We start from the raw sequence: 15,989 nt of genomic DNA on the forward strand, positions 1-15,989 counted from the left end.
TCCATTAGAGTTTTCTGAAACATGGCCAAAATGTGTAGTCCATTGTTCTTAATATAAATCCAGTATGGATAACCCTGGCAAAATTCTGGTTTGCGTCCCCAAGGACTTTCAGTGCTAAAAACACCCCTTTTTTGGGCTCTTTTTTTCATATTTTTCAACAAAAACTTGATATGTCTGACTATATAGTGGTTTTACGTGGTGGTCAATTCAAATATACATGTGTTAAGGCCTGAAACTGCACCGTTATCCATTTTCACTGGGATTCAGCATCCACAGGGGCTCAAAAGAGGTAAAAAAAAAAAAAAAAAATGACCGAAAATGACACATTTTGCCCCATGGCGTTTGATCCATCCATCCATCCATCCATCCATTAGATTTTCCTGAAACTTGGCCAAAATGTGGAGGCCATTGTTCTTAATATAAATTCAGTATGGGTGACCCTGGCAAAATTCTGGTACTATATATTAGGTATTCAATAGAGAATTTACTCTAATAATCGGGGTTGCGGAGTCGGATGGTAAAACTCCGACTCCTAGAATTACTAGGATGCCAACTCCGACTCCGACTCCTTTAATATCTTCGATTTTGACTCCGACTCCTTGACCCTATGTGAAAATCTATTTTGCAAATCAATATACCAGCCTCCCACATCGATTCAGCATGCATTTTATAATTACTTTTCATGTATATCATTTTCGACGTTTAACATTCACTTGCATGATAAATATACTCACATATAAACTCAACTAGCTTTATAGAATAAGTTTAGATAACAAAGGGATAAAAAGTTTAAAATTAAATTTTATTATGCTATCAGTTCAAAATAGAATACAATATTTAGGGATAGGGAAACCTCTTTAGGCCATGGCATTTCGAAGCCAAACGCTTCTCATCAGAAGAGGGGGATAAAGACATTATACAGAGAATAATATTTTAAAAGATAATATTGCCTTTATGGAATGAGGATCAAAGGTAAAACAGGAAAAAGCCATAAAGGGCTATAGTAGCATGGATTCCTTATTATTGAAATATCATATATATATATATATATATATATATATATATACATACACATGCGACGAAGGCCATCAACTCCCCATATTTCCTCCTATAACACAGAACACGCTAGGTAACATACAAATATCTGTACATGAGGTTGCCAAGCTAATCAAGAACCTTGGTTCCAGTAAAGCAACTGGCCCTGACGGCATCCCAATTATAGTGTTAAAAAAGCTTCAACCAGAACTTGCTCCCATACTTACGAAACTGTTTAAGCGTTGCCTTAAGAAGTGCTTTCCGACTCCCTGGAAAACCTCATCAGTATGCCCTGTATTTAAGAATTCAGGTGATAAGTCATCTCCCTCTCAGTACAGACCAATAAGTCTCCTGTGTGTTATGAGTAAGTTGCTGGAATCCATATTAGAGAAATAGTCAACCACCTCAGCAGAAATAACCTTCTTAGAGACACACAATATGGTTTCCGTTCTGCAAGATCTACCGCAGATGTGCTAACAGTTATATCTCACAGGATTAGTGAATCTCTTGACAAAGGCTTCCTTTCTAGGGCAATTGCTCTTGACATATCAAAGGCCTTCGACAAGGTATGGCATAAATAAGGGCCTACTTCACAAGATTTCCAGCTCCGGTATAACTGGAAATGTTTTCTCAATCATTAAATCATTTCTCTCTGATAGGCTCATAAGAGTAGTGGTCGATGGACAAAAATGAGAGGCCTGCAGTATTAATGCTGGAGTCCCTCAAGGGTCAATCCTGGGCCCAACTGTCTTCCTGATCTACATCAATGATCTCCCTAAACACATACTTAAATCATTCGTTGACATCTATGCTGATGACACGACCATCTACGGCAACACATCAAAGGCTGTAAATGACAGTTCTCTCTGATTCTCTCTCCTCTGATCTCGAGCGCGTGGTTCAGTGGGGGAAGACGTGGCTTGTTACCTTTAATGCATCTAAAACCAAACTCCTATCTTTATATCATCAACGCTCTGATCCCCATCTGGCATCAATTGAAATGGATGACTCTTGTCTAGGAGAAGCCCCATGTTTTGACAAGCTTCTGGGTTTGTCCTTTACTCCTGATCTGAAATGGAACACGTACATCAAGTCTGTTGCCAAGGTCACTGGAAAGATGGTGGGATCCTTCTACTGCTCCAGAAGATATCTCACTACTGATGAAATTCTCTATCTATATAAAAGCCAAGTACGTCCAAGGCTGGAATACTGCTGCCATATCTGGGCAGGAGCTGCTAAAAACAGCCTATCCTGTCCTGACAGAGTACAAAATAGACTTTGTGGCTTAGTGGGGGATGCCCTTTTCTCTTCCCTGCAACCTCTCTCCCACAGAAGAGACGTTGCAAGCCTATCCTAGTTTTATTGTTATTTCAATGGCAGGTGCTCGTCTGAACTCCAATCTCTAGTCCCCCCTCGCCAATCTTTCATGAAAAACACCCGTCTAACTGAATCCACTGTGAAAAATTTTCACCACTCTTTATCTGTGCCTAAATCAAAACGTAGGTTCCATGAACAAAGCTTCTTTCTTTGAACTGCACGCCTGTGGAACTCTGTTCCATCTGCCTGCTTCCCACCTGACTACAACCTGGATGTCTTCAAGTCCAATGTTAACAAATTCCTAATGAACCGCCCCCTTAAGTAAACACTTCATTAAATCTCCAAACTAATGTACTGTACTTCTGGGCCTTGATAAGTGGTGATCACTGTGTAAAAAAAAATACATATCTATATATCTATATATATATATATAAATACACAATGGTATTATTTATGCTCATGATCATTTACCAGCCTATCAGCATATTCAAATCTGTCATAGCAACGTTGCACTTCAAGCTATATATTTTCTTTTTCCTTTGTACCCTCTCCTCTCCCGAAAAAACTCATATGTTATTGCATTTGTCCATTCTCATAAATCTTCTATCACAATATTAGGAAAAAAAAGTCAATCTATAAAAATGTCTTATTTGTAAACATAAAAAATAGGCTTTATTTATAATCATAGAATTGAAAGTTGCAAATAAGAATTTAATAATTTACTCTCAAAAACAAGATGGCTTCAGTGAGCTTCTTTCATTGCAGCCCTTTGGTCTGTCCTGATTAGCCTTAGCGCTGAAAATAAACGTTCAACACTCACTTGTGTTGGAGGAAGTGCTGCTGCCAACATTGCAGATTCTTTCACTATCGCATGGTACTGCTTTATAGCTTCATGAACATTTAACTTAGACTTTCTATCTAGTTATTCTACTTGCTGTAATGAAGCATGAAAGTCTAGCTTGAAACTTACTAAGGCTTTATTCACTGAAGATAGCGTTTTAGCTGTTTCCTGTAGCTTATGCCGCTTTGACCTTGCTTTATGATCTTCTTGATCCAAAAGCTTTTCAAAATCCTCTTCATCGCAGGTTCCCTCTGAGTCTGTGGTTGAAATAGTGTCTGGATCTTCAGTAGATGCCTTTGAATTTAAGCCCGAAATCCTCACAGCAAGATCACAAAATGCCGATTTCGCTTTATCTTTCTGAGTGTCAGATAACAGCACTCTATTCATTGGGTCTACATATACTCCAGCCAGTAGGATTTTATTATGAAGCAGGTGTATTTTTCTTTGACGCATTGACTCGCACATTATTCTTGCTAGCAAACCACCACGCCTCGATAAGGAATGGTCTAACATTTTCCACTCTTTCAAGAACATTCCTGATAAACCGAAATATCTTTATGAAGTAGAAGCATTGCAGGACAGTACAAAATATTATATATCTCAAAAAATAAGAACAAGACATTATAAAAACTGCTAAATTGTGCAACTGGTAAAACCAAACAGGAAAACCATTTAAAAAAATTTTTTTTTGAACTTAAGGAGTCGGAGTCGGATAAGAAAAATTTCGACTCCGACTCCGACTTCAGCTAAAACCTCAGACTCCTTCCGACTCCGCAACCCTGCTAATAATAAATATTAAGTCTGCACGAGTTAAAATATATTTTACCGTATTTTATTATTGAACAGGCTTGGTGCCCCCCCCCTCCCCAAACACACCTATTGTACTAGTGAGATAATAAAAGCATATTTGTCCTATAGAAATACCACTTTTGTGTCTGGGAATGTTCTTAAATAGTTTTTGTAATAAGTATCGAAAATCAATAATCAAAAAACCCTGTTAAAGAAGAAACAGCCTTGATTTTGACCAAAGTTAACTTTTATGCAGCCTAACATCATGTGAATTTGAAGTGTTATCACTGCACAAGCAGAAGGACCTAGCATTTAAAATCAACTGTAGGTTCTTTGATAAGGCAGAGGTGCATTTGAAATGAATGTTTCTCTTTAAGCACAATCCAACAATGATACTAAACTTTTGCATCAAGTCATTATATTAAAATAATTTTATAAAATCAACAGTGCAATGTATTGTGCACTGTCACTCTGGGGTTCTCCAACTAGAGCAGACAATCGATTTGATTGACGAATGGGCAATTTCACTGATTTAGATGACAATAAAAGTATTGGAAGTGTGGAACATTCATTGATCCTCATTCAATCCCGGACAATGTCAGTTGTTTTTGCTAGTCAATATGATGTATCTTTGGCTCTTTTCTCAGAAAATAATTTTTAAGAAGTGAATAGAATTTAGACTTGTAAAGGGTGTTATTTATATAACGTTTTTTGTTCTTTCTCATCTAGAATTTCCCTTATATTAAAAAACAAAGAAAAATCTGTATGATGTAAGTGCCCATGATGAAACAAAACTATATTCCAAAATCATAAATTGATCAAGTAGTTTTTTCTTAAAAAAAGAACATCAAACTATTTGAGTAACCAAAGACTTTCTTGCCTGCCAAAACAGTCAATAAATGAAGGGAGATAACTCAACAATTCAAACTTGCGAGATTTATGCTGTAATGCTTACGAATTCCCATGAAAATGATTTTCCTTATAAAAATAAAATTACTTGATAAATTTACTTGAGTTTTGGGATATATTTTAATTCCGTTAAAAATGTTTACATCATGCACCTTTTTCTTTATATATATTTTTTTTAATATGGGGGAATCTTGGACAAGAACCACATTTTTTATAAATGCTTGGGTACTGATGTATTTTATGATTGTACGACTTTATAAAAAGGTAACTATGAGAATAAAAATCCTACAGATATTACATATTTGAAAAGCTTATTTTTAAACCATACACAAATCTAAAAGATGGGACCATATATAAGAAATTGCTCGTAGAAAGGATTCAGGTGAGAATTGAGTCTTTTGCACGAAACTCACCAATCAATTGGCTGATACAATTTATGAGTCTGCACAAATTTCCACTGATGCTTGTATATAAAATTTAGTTATAAACCTTTATGATATCCTTTATTAATTAGTATATTTGTTTATTTTATCTGAAAATGAATTCCATCAGTACTCATATCAAATGATTTCTTTTCATCCTAAAGATCTATTTACGATGTGTTGATTGGTAAGATACTTGCTTAATATCAGAAGTATTTTCTTTCTAGATGTAAACGACACAGTATTTCAAAGTAATGGAGTTCACTTTTCTCTTTAAATTATTATTCTCTATGTATGTATGTAACGGTACGATCACGTTGACACACTGGTTCTCACCAGATCACCGAAGTTAAGCAACAATGAGCCTGGCCAGTACCGGAAGGGTGACCATTTGGGAACGCTAGGCGCTGTATATACCGTGCCGAGTCATAGAAATTTCCAGGTTATCTGGGGTTGCGTTTTCCTCACGGGAGGAGATACACCTCCGAATCAAGACAGAAAACAACAGGAAACTACCATCTTTACTTGTCTTCCTGAGATTATCATGACTCTACAATTTGGAGAGCCATGGTCGCTGACATTAAAACAGCAGGGCAGCTGCATGCATGGTGTCCCCCCCCCTGCATCAACTCAATAACATGCATTATTAACCCAGGTACAAGGGTTTGTAGAAGACCTGGTTTGAGTATCTATGAAGTGACTGTTTGCAGCATGACTGCTATCAACTCTATGGATTGGACTGCAAGCATGAGATGTTGTCTGGTGTTGCTTTCTCCAGAGTCTGGGACACTCGCAGCATCTTAAATACTAAAACCTGATTATGTATATCCATGTAGTTTTTAAGAAAACTGATGAATTTCTGTGGTAAAGTTGAACAACATTGTGGAAATTTAATCTCCAAATATAATGGACATACTGATCCTACAACCTAAAAAATAATGAAATTATCATACAATGCGCATGTGCACTGCAACACATGAAAAGTGCACATACATAGGATAATATATGCAGTTACCGCATTCACAACAGTTTCAAATGTGATAGGAATCTTCTCTTCTGCGAGCTCTTCTCGTGGAGCATCTTCCTTGGTTGGTTCACATTCTGACATTGATGAGGCAAATTTATCAAAAGCCATCAATTTGGTTTCACCTCAGGGCTGGGAGATGCAATGTGATGAATAACTCCAAACATGGCCCAGAACAATGAAGCAGAACACATTATCTATAGTGTTCATCAGAATCAATTCTGGTTCCTACTTGTCTTAATATTGGCAATGAACTGCTCCACTTGGTTGTTCCTCATTCGGGACTCTGCAAATTTATTGGAAGGAACCAGCTGAATCAACCCAAATGAATGTTAAGTTAAAGGAAATGAACACTCACAATATATATGTTAGAACAGGCACTTTTGCATAATAGCAAGTTTCATCGATATACTACTACTGAATTCCTTTTGAATTGATTTCATCTAATTTTTACATAAAATTTAGTTTTTCTATCCCAAATTTTTGAGCTTGAAACTTTTCACTTTTGGATCGTTTGAGATTTTGGATCTGTTATGGCTAAAAGAGCAATTTGTGTTCAATTGTTTATATACAATGAAAAGGTATTTTCTCCAAAAATCTAGAAGTGTAAAACTGACAAAATATTAAAGTTACAAATTTTTCTGAAATGGTTAATCATTCACTGGCACTTAAATTTTTTGGCTTTCATTTTTATTGTTTTTGAATTGTATCCAATTTTAAATTGGGGATCTTTTGTTGTAGCACATTTTCGAAAAAAAAAAATGGTTATTTTTTAAGATATAATTAAAGTTATAAAATAGTAAAAGAAACAAAAAACAAATTAAAGACCAAAATGTATCGCTTTATATTTTAAATAAATGTAAGAAGTTTGATAAAAACACATGGATGTTATTTAATCGTTTAAACAATGCTGAAATAATTAAATGGTTTGTTTTGCGGATCTTCACATATTGCAGTGGCTTTACTGTAACCGCAATATGTGAAAAAGCACTTTGTTTCAGCCTTTTTAACTGATGTCCATCTATATTTGGGATTTGAGCTTGAGAAATGTAATTCTATCCTTTTAACTATGCTACATGAAACGATTTTAATAAAACTAGTTTTTTATACATTTGTTTTAATGACAATCTTTTACTTTGAGACATCAAGTTAGTAACAAAATGTCCGTTTTTATTAAATAGCTTTTGAAATTGCTTAAAACATCTCAATAAATGGCATACATAGAAAGAGTTTAATCTAAGAATCTTTAAACATTTAAAAAAATAAGGGATTCCTGATTATTTTTATGCCTCAAATCTTTGGATATTTTTCTCTTTAAGACCTTATTCCTTTCATCACATTTTTGCACTAATTTTTCAATAAAAATGTTATATTTGTTAAAACAAGATTAAGCAATGAAATTTAACATACAAATGACTTTTATGCAAGGAACCCAAATATCGTACGCAAAATCTCCAGAAATTAGTCATGTCCTAGTAATCTAGTAAATGCACATAAATATGCGGAAATACCATAAAAATTCCATGTATGCATTAACAGAACTCAAAATTGAATTGTAATGCATTTTCTGTATAAAAAAATAAAATTGAAAATGTAATTGTCTATTTTTTTAGTCAATTACATATGAATACATTGAAAAACTTGATAGAAATAAAATAAATATATATATATACAGGGTGTCCCAGAAGTCGCGCATGATGTAGATTTATATAAAAACAAATATGAATATCAATTTTATTAATCAAAATCACAATAGATGCTCAAATTGTTCACCTTCAGCCTGAATACATGCATCGATTCTCTTTATTTCTTTAATTCTGTGTTTTAAGAATACGATGTACTGATGATTTGCTAATCGTAAGCTCCTGGCTTATTCTCCTTACTGATTTCACGGGACTTCTAGCAACATTCACCAAAACCATAGTTGATGTTTCCTCATCAGTTTCTTTCGTCGACCACATCTCTTGCGGTCAGCAACTGAACCTGTTTCTTGGAAACGTTTGGTCAAACGGCAGACAGTGGTATGGCTCAATGGTTTTTCTCGCTCGGGATGAGTGCGGTTGAATTCTTTAGCTACCGAGCGGTATGTAGCCCCATCTCTTCCAAACATAAAAATCAATTTAACTCTTTCTTGCATTGTTAATTTCTCACCCATATCAAATAAAATCTGAAACAAAAAAAATATAAATATATGGTGCGCGACTTCTGGGACACCCTGTATACTAACATTTAAGCCTGGCGTTGCCCGGGTGTTTGGAGGTGTATGTTGAGCAAAGAAAAAAAAAAAAAGCGGTCAATTTTTTTAACTTTGACCCCTTAACATTTATTGTTTTGGGCTCAAATCAAGTTATTAAGTTAGATCCATGTCCAAGGAACTTATATCCAAAATTTTGAGTGTTTAGACCCAAAATTATCGGAGGAGTTTGGTAGAGTTCTCAAAGGTCAAATCGTTGAACTTTGACCCCTTAACAGCCAAATTTCTGGCTGAAAATGGATTACAAAGATTTTCCCAAATCTCAGTACTCTGTATATCAAATTTCGAGTTTGTAGACTTAAAATTGACAGTTATTGCATAGGGAAATGTACACAGACACACATACACACACTTTCATAGATATAAATATACTAGCATTTCAGCCTGGCATTGCCCGTGTGTTTGGAGGTGTGTGTTGAGCAAAAAAAAAGAAAAAAAAAGTGGTAGTAGGAACGCAGACTCGAACCTATACCGCGAAGGAGGAAAAGAAAATGACATCTTTGCTGTTACGACTACCGCAAAACTGGAAGTGACGTAGGTTTAAATTAAGGCTAGACAATCGAAAAGAGGGGATGACTTTCAAAAATATCGGCGAAAAAAGTGATCCCCTCCCTGTTGAAAAGTGCCCAGTTGAGGGTGAAGATATTAATGTTTTTAGCCAATTTTTCGGTATTTGTCGTCTAAAGGGTCAAGCTTCAAAGCAATACTGATCTTGTGAAAATCCGCCGCCTCTGTCGAAAGTTTTAGGCAGACATGCAAACATACATACATTTATATATTGATAACTAAAAATTTTCGACCCTATCTCTGAATACCCTTTATGTCAATTTTCAAATGTTTAGACCAGAAATTGTCTGAGTAATTTGATAGACTGCGGAGGTCAATTTTTTAAAACTTTGACCCCTATTATGACCCTTTAACATTTATTGTTTTGGGCTCAAATCAAGTTATTAAGTTAGATCCATGTCCAAGGAATCTATATCTAAAATTTCAAGTATTTAGACCCAAAATTGTCGGAGGAGTTTGGTAGAGTTCTCAAAGGTCAAATCGTTGAACTTTCCCCCCTTAACAGCCACATTTCTTGCCGAAAACGGATCATAAAATTTTCCCAAATCTCAGTACCCTGTATATCAAATTTTGAGTCTGTAGACTTAAAATTGACAGTTATTGCATCGGGAAATGTACACAGACATGTTCACTTTATATATATATATATAATTATAAATATAAAAATTTCATGTAAAATCTTAGATTTTAGGGCCATAACCTTTTAGGGCAGTTAACTTTTTTTTTTTTTTTTTCTGTAGGAAACTAGCAGGCTGCACGGCATTGCTCGGCCATAAAATATGCTTAAGTATGATATTTTGATTAAGGCAGATTTTGTATTTATTATATTATTTTGGACCCAATGTATAGTAATGATTTAAAAAGTAAAAAAAAAGACTCGTGCACCACCACCGATTACAAAACCAAAACGTTTAGCTTACGATTTACTTTTTCCTGTGATGTTAATGTATAAGCTATGAAGACATGTTTGCTGCAAGGCTAAAAATTAAAACATGGACCAATAGCTAGTATATTACGCATGCATTTCCGTAATGCTGTCATTCGACCTTCACCTGGCAAATTCCATTTTTATAATTTTTATACTTTTAACCGATTTTCCCTGACTAAAACCCAAATGTGAAGTTTTGCATGGGTTCGAATACTCTATATATTAAGTTTCATGCCTAAACCAAAAACTGACAGGAGTTTGGTAGGCAAAATTTTTTAAACATTTATATATATGCATATATAAATATATATAGAAAGAGTTTTGTGTTTACTATAACCTTTTTACACAAATATTATGCAAGTATAAATCATGTAGAATATCTGCATGAATATAATTACACATAATAGTTAACTAAAGATGATCATCGCATTAGAAAACTGAAAAAATTAATAGGGAATTAATTAAAATGAATGTTTAAAAGAATATGCAAATTAGCTTGATTTTTTGCAGGTGAATGCAATTACATGATCTATATAACAAAGTTGTAATTTCTTTTTAAATAAATAGAAAAAAGGGTTTTTAATATATCAATAAATAAAAAAAAACAATTATAGTAGTGTAGATAAATCCTGTGAGTTTTTTGACAATTGTGTGTTTAAGAGGATCTTTGCCACTCTGACTTTGGGTTAGTGGTAGGGCTAGGAGCATATTTACGTGTGAACAACCTGAAAACTTGGCAGAAAGAAAAAAAAACAAAATTATTTTAGAGTGAGGGATAAGTTTCACATAAATTAAATGTAAAATAATCCATTATTTTCAGGCCATTCTAGCATTTTGGAGCAGTTTATTTTTCTATTTATTTAGGCAAATAGTTTTTTTTTTTTTTTTTTGTGGGGGGGGTACATGGCTTGTATGATGGAGGGGGGGGGCTTATCACTCGGACTTATAATTAGTGATAGTTATGGAAAGGTTTCATTTTGAAGTGGGTGCCATTCGGACTTGGGGTTGATCGTAGGGTTAAAGGAGATTTTGGGGGGAGGGATTTGTCACTCAGATTTAAAGTTAATGGTATGACCGGTTTAAAGGAAGGCAATTTTAGGTGGCTTTTTCACTCTTAGATTTAGTGGTAGCATAATTTTTTTTACATTTTCAAATTGAGAGAACTAACTGCTCTTAAAGGAAAGAATGGCCGGGAAATGTAGGATCATTATAAATTAAATTTATATACGAAAATGATCTCTCTACTCTAAATTCTAACACCCCCCCCCCAATTTTTTTCAAGAGTATTCACACAATCACCTAAAAGAATAGAATCTTATTTAAATATTGTTTTAATTTGCAACTATAAAGTAATTTATTACTACAATTAAAGTTTGAAAGTTAAATATATTTGAAAACCAATATTTTTTTAATGGTATTTTTTTCAACAAAATGTTTTTTTAAATAAACGTAATTTACAAAGAAAATTAAAAAAAAAAAAAAAATTGTTGAGGTTTTTATTTATTTTCTGTAAATGTAAAAATTACAAATAATAAACAAAAAAACAATTAGGCACAGTTGCTGCTGACCAGTTACTCTACTCGTCATATGGTTTACTTTTGCTGAAAAGTATTTCAAATTATGGGAGAGAGCCTATTTAAAAACAGATGGTACCAAAAGAGAAATCAACATAGAACTATCATTATAATGCATAAAAATAATAAGAGCATTAATTTACTTAGTACTTGGGGTACAAAAAATATTTAGAAAAAATGTTCAAAACGCTTCATGTTGAAGTTTTATTTTTTTAAGACAACAAAAATAAGTGAAGTGGCCAGTTTATTTCATACCCTGCCAATAAGTGTGATTTATGTTTTTTCTTATTATTTTCCAAATTTCACAATGAAATTCCTCATATGGAATCAATACTGAACTTCTAAACATCACGGGGAGAAAAAAAAATCTGACACAAAATGTCCATTTGATAACATTAACATTTTTATCGTTACTTTCCTAAAAACTCTTCAAATTTATTATATAGATTATTATTTATTAACACATGTGAAAGGATATTAATTTCTGAACAAAATGGTGATGTTTTGAGGACTTTAAGTGCTTTAGTTTTTAAAATGAATACTTTAATAGAACTACTTTGAAATCTTGAAATATCCAAAACGTTTTTATGGTCAGTGGGCATCACTAATTAAAATACATAGTGTGCAAGAATATCCAAATACTTTTATCTTGTTGTTCATAAAAATATTCTTATTGGCATTTTTATCTCCTTTTGTTCTAGGTTCGAGAGGATGTTCTGCGGGCACTTAACAACCATTTTCTGCAGACATTGAATATCGCATGGAATGATCATCAAACATCAATGGTGATGATCAGGGACATTCTCATGTACATGGTTAGTAGTCTTTTAGTCAGTTAAGTTGGCAAAATTCTGTCTTAGTTTTCTCACAATTCAGAGAATGTATATGTTAAAAAATAAAAGAATGTATACACTTTCATCCTTCCCTTCAATGTTGAAAAGAAGAATTGAGCAAATGATTTCTTGAATTTCTTTGGAAATTTTTTTAAATATTTAATTTTCATTTTAACCAAGAGATTATTTCTTATTTCAGCCATAAGTTGATGTAAAGTGACCTTAGAAATTGCTCAACTTATTTGCTGAGAAATTTCTTAGATTGGATGGTATTTTGAATTGGCACGTTTGATTTACTTTCTTGAAGTCTGTAATCATGCAATTATGAACATCGACAACAGATGTGGTATTATCGAATCATCGCCATCAATTAATTGATTAGTCCCGATCTATTGTTGGATCATTTTTATTTGTACGAGTAAATGTGTGAAAACATAAGACAATGAAATATTGTTTTATGGTTTGATTGATAAACATCACAACTTTCATGAAACTTTCACTTCCTTACATCTTCATTTTGTAATGTACTTCATTATTGTTGCTATATTTTAAGATAACAGGTTGACCAATAGAATCTATTCATTCTTTTTTGTTATTGCTTGAATGTATTTTGACAAAATGAAAAGGAAACTATTCTTTTGCCTTAGATCAGTCTATATGTATTTAGTTCTGAACAAACGAGAAATCAGTGGGTGGTTTATTATTTGGAAATGGATTGGGAGAGTCTTACTGATTTGTTTTTGTTGTCTCACTAGCAATGAATTTGTAAAAACTTATAAAATTTTAAAAAATCCTATTGTATTTTATTATAAGTAATTCAAAATGTTTGTTTTTTTTTTTTTTTTTCTATCTTCGGTTAGTGAAGGAAAAATCTTAAAGCAATTTTTATTTTTATCCTGATGTGTCCATTTTTGGAAGAACTGGATTTTCCCTCATTAAAAAATGACCGTGTGTCTAACGCCCTTCTTGTGAGAAGGCAAGTAAATAGACAAAACGTTTCATCATCAAACAATATTTGTTTATTGCTAACTAGAGGAGTACCGATTAATTGGCAGGTAATCAGTACTTGGCCCAATTAGCCGATTTGCCGATTAATTACTTTTCTCTTTCCTATTAAATTTAAACCATTTCATCACTGCCAAGTGACTCATCAGATAGCTTTGATTCTAAACCACATTCCCTGACACCAGCAACCATATTTGTTCCTGAATTCTGCAAGACTAAAAAACTCATCCAGAACATTGCAGTTCTTGGCTTATTCTTAAACCTGTGTGTACACCAGAGAATGGAACAACTCTAAGCACAGCTTTGCATTGTTCAAAATCATTTGAAAGTCAGTGACCCGTCAAACTCAAAAAGAGAGCATTATCTGTTGTCACTGTTCAAATGTCTGTAGTTAAATAAATACTGCTAATTTCATCAAGAGATGATTGAATTTTTGTTTTTACTTTTGTAATATATCTGAAATTATTTTTTCAGTTAGTACTTTTTTGATGGAATACTGTAATTTGAACAAAGTTTTGCAATAAGCCTATTAAATCCGATGTTAAAGAATATAATTGAATATAAACAGCAATCATTTTTCTTATCAGATACTGGATCTCTTGTGAACTGTGGTCATTAAAATCCCAAACTTTCTTTTTGGCCAATACTGATTTTATAGTAGTTTGGGGTTTCGCTGGAGGTCACTTGTTCTTGCAATGTCTGTCTGAATATTCATTATACTTCTTTTCCTTATCTGCAACTTTTGCTTTTTTTTTTTGGATGTACTTTTTAAAATGATTTAACATATTTATTGTAAAAATTTTTGCTGATTTGCCACTCTTTAATGTGATGGTTTGACATAACTTGCAGAAAGCTGTATTCTTATTCTTGGGATTGACAAGTACTTTCAGCAGAAACTGGTTTTCATAAAGGTTTAAGGTTGTTAATATTTAGTTCATTTTTTTACCTATTTAAATTATGTCTGACATTTAATTAGTAAGTCATCTCAATAAAATATACATTACGTAAACCAGGGGAAAAAAATGTAATGGTAGTATAAGTCTAAAAATGAGGAACAAGAGTATGATTGATGAAGAATGCTTTATTTTCGGTTCCCACATCATCACAATTTACTGAAAACTGAAGCAATTTTCTTTGACAATGATTTAAAGTACAAAATAATAATGTTCATTCGATAGGAAGAGAAAGGGAAATTTTCCATATGTTTACATCTATTTGCCTCCAATTTAGTGAAGTTGTAACAGACATGTTAACAGCCCGTCATGCCTGTTATTTGATCATATGGTGTAGACGATGCATGTCTGAGAAATCTTCATTAGCAAGCAAAAAAGGGAGTTCACTTGTTTTCATTTCCAATTAAATTTAATTAATATTAGTGTTATTTATGACAAAATAATTTGATAAATCAGTATTAAAAAACCTGTTAATCATAATGGCTGATTAATTGCTAATCGGTACATCCCTATTGCTAAGCATACAATTTAATTCCCAATTATTACCAATTAGATATCTTTAAAAAAATAAAAACACAAAAAACAAAACCTATATCAAAAATGAAGGTTGGCATATGAATGAGCCTATACAAATTCTTCCTTTAAAATACTCATTTGATTTATGCACGAAACAATAAAATAGTATCATTTTATTGCAGAAACTCTTAAATCACTTAGAAGTTACATTTTTTAACCTCTTTATTATGTAAGTGAAGATTTTCTAACATCTATAGAAGTTCATATTTTAATTCTTCGCTACCAAAACTGATATCTGCAAGTGTAATTTTAGCTTTGGGTGGAGTGGGGGGGGGGCTTTTATACGTTCAATAGTAAAATATATTTAAAAACTAATTCCTAGAAGAAATCATTTTTTAAACAAAATTAATACATTAAAAAAAGGAAATCTCTGACCATTTAATTAGTATTTAAATGTTTATTTCATCTTGTTATTTGGATGAGAATAAAAAGGCAACTTTTTTTTTTATCATTTGTTGCAATAAATCATATTGTTCAAATGGTGTTTCTGATAGAGTAGGAATAATTTAGGTAATAAATCGGGTCTAGAAGTCTTCTCTGATTCTCCTGACCCATTCTCTCCAATCATCTTTGTGAAACATCGCTATTAGTAGATCCTCCAGATGGTATCAAAAATTTTCTTTAAGTCGATGTAGGTGTGATATGGTCTCTCAACCAGTTTTTTAACATGTAGTGGATACCATAGGGGGTGTTATTCACAAGTTCTGATTGATTTCTCCAAAAGTGACCAGCAAGTCAAAGTTGTTTCTCTCTCTTAGAAATCCTGAGATAGGAGGAAGATGTTTCATGGTTGAGTGCTTCTTCTAGTTCATGTCCAATGAAATTTGTAATGCCTGTGTGTGTTTCATTAATTGATACTTTTTGCTGTTTCATCAGTTGTCGAGCAAGATCAATTCTACTGTAACTCTATACAAAGTTTCTTTAAAAATTTTAAGAGGTTAGAAAACATCTAAAGGGGTAAC

At 33.0% G+C, this 15,989-nt stretch overlaps 1 protein-coding gene across 4 annotated transcripts in view; it reads left to right on the top strand.

The window, feature by feature from the left end:
• Positions 1-15,989, top strand: part of LOC145287821 (cullin-3-like) — a 241,197-nt gene that overhangs the window by 164,860 nt on the left and 60,348 nt on the right. For all 4 annotated transcript variants that reach the window (XM_080135683.1, XM_080135684.1, XM_080135685.1 and 1 more), the window contains one exon: positions 12,362-12,475. In XM_080135683.1, coding sequence (XP_079991809.1) covers positions 12,362-12,475 — 114 coding nt within the window. The remainder of the gene's footprint in view (positions 1-12,361; positions 12,476-15,989) is intronic.

The sequence above is a fragment of the Euprymna scolopes genome, chromosome 11, assembly GCF_053919585.1.
Source record: "Euprymna scolopes isolate OS-2025 chromosome 11, ASM5391958v1, whole genome shotgun sequence".
Lineage (NCBI taxonomy): Eukaryota > Metazoa > Mollusca > Cephalopoda > Sepiida > Sepiolidae > Euprymna > Euprymna scolopes.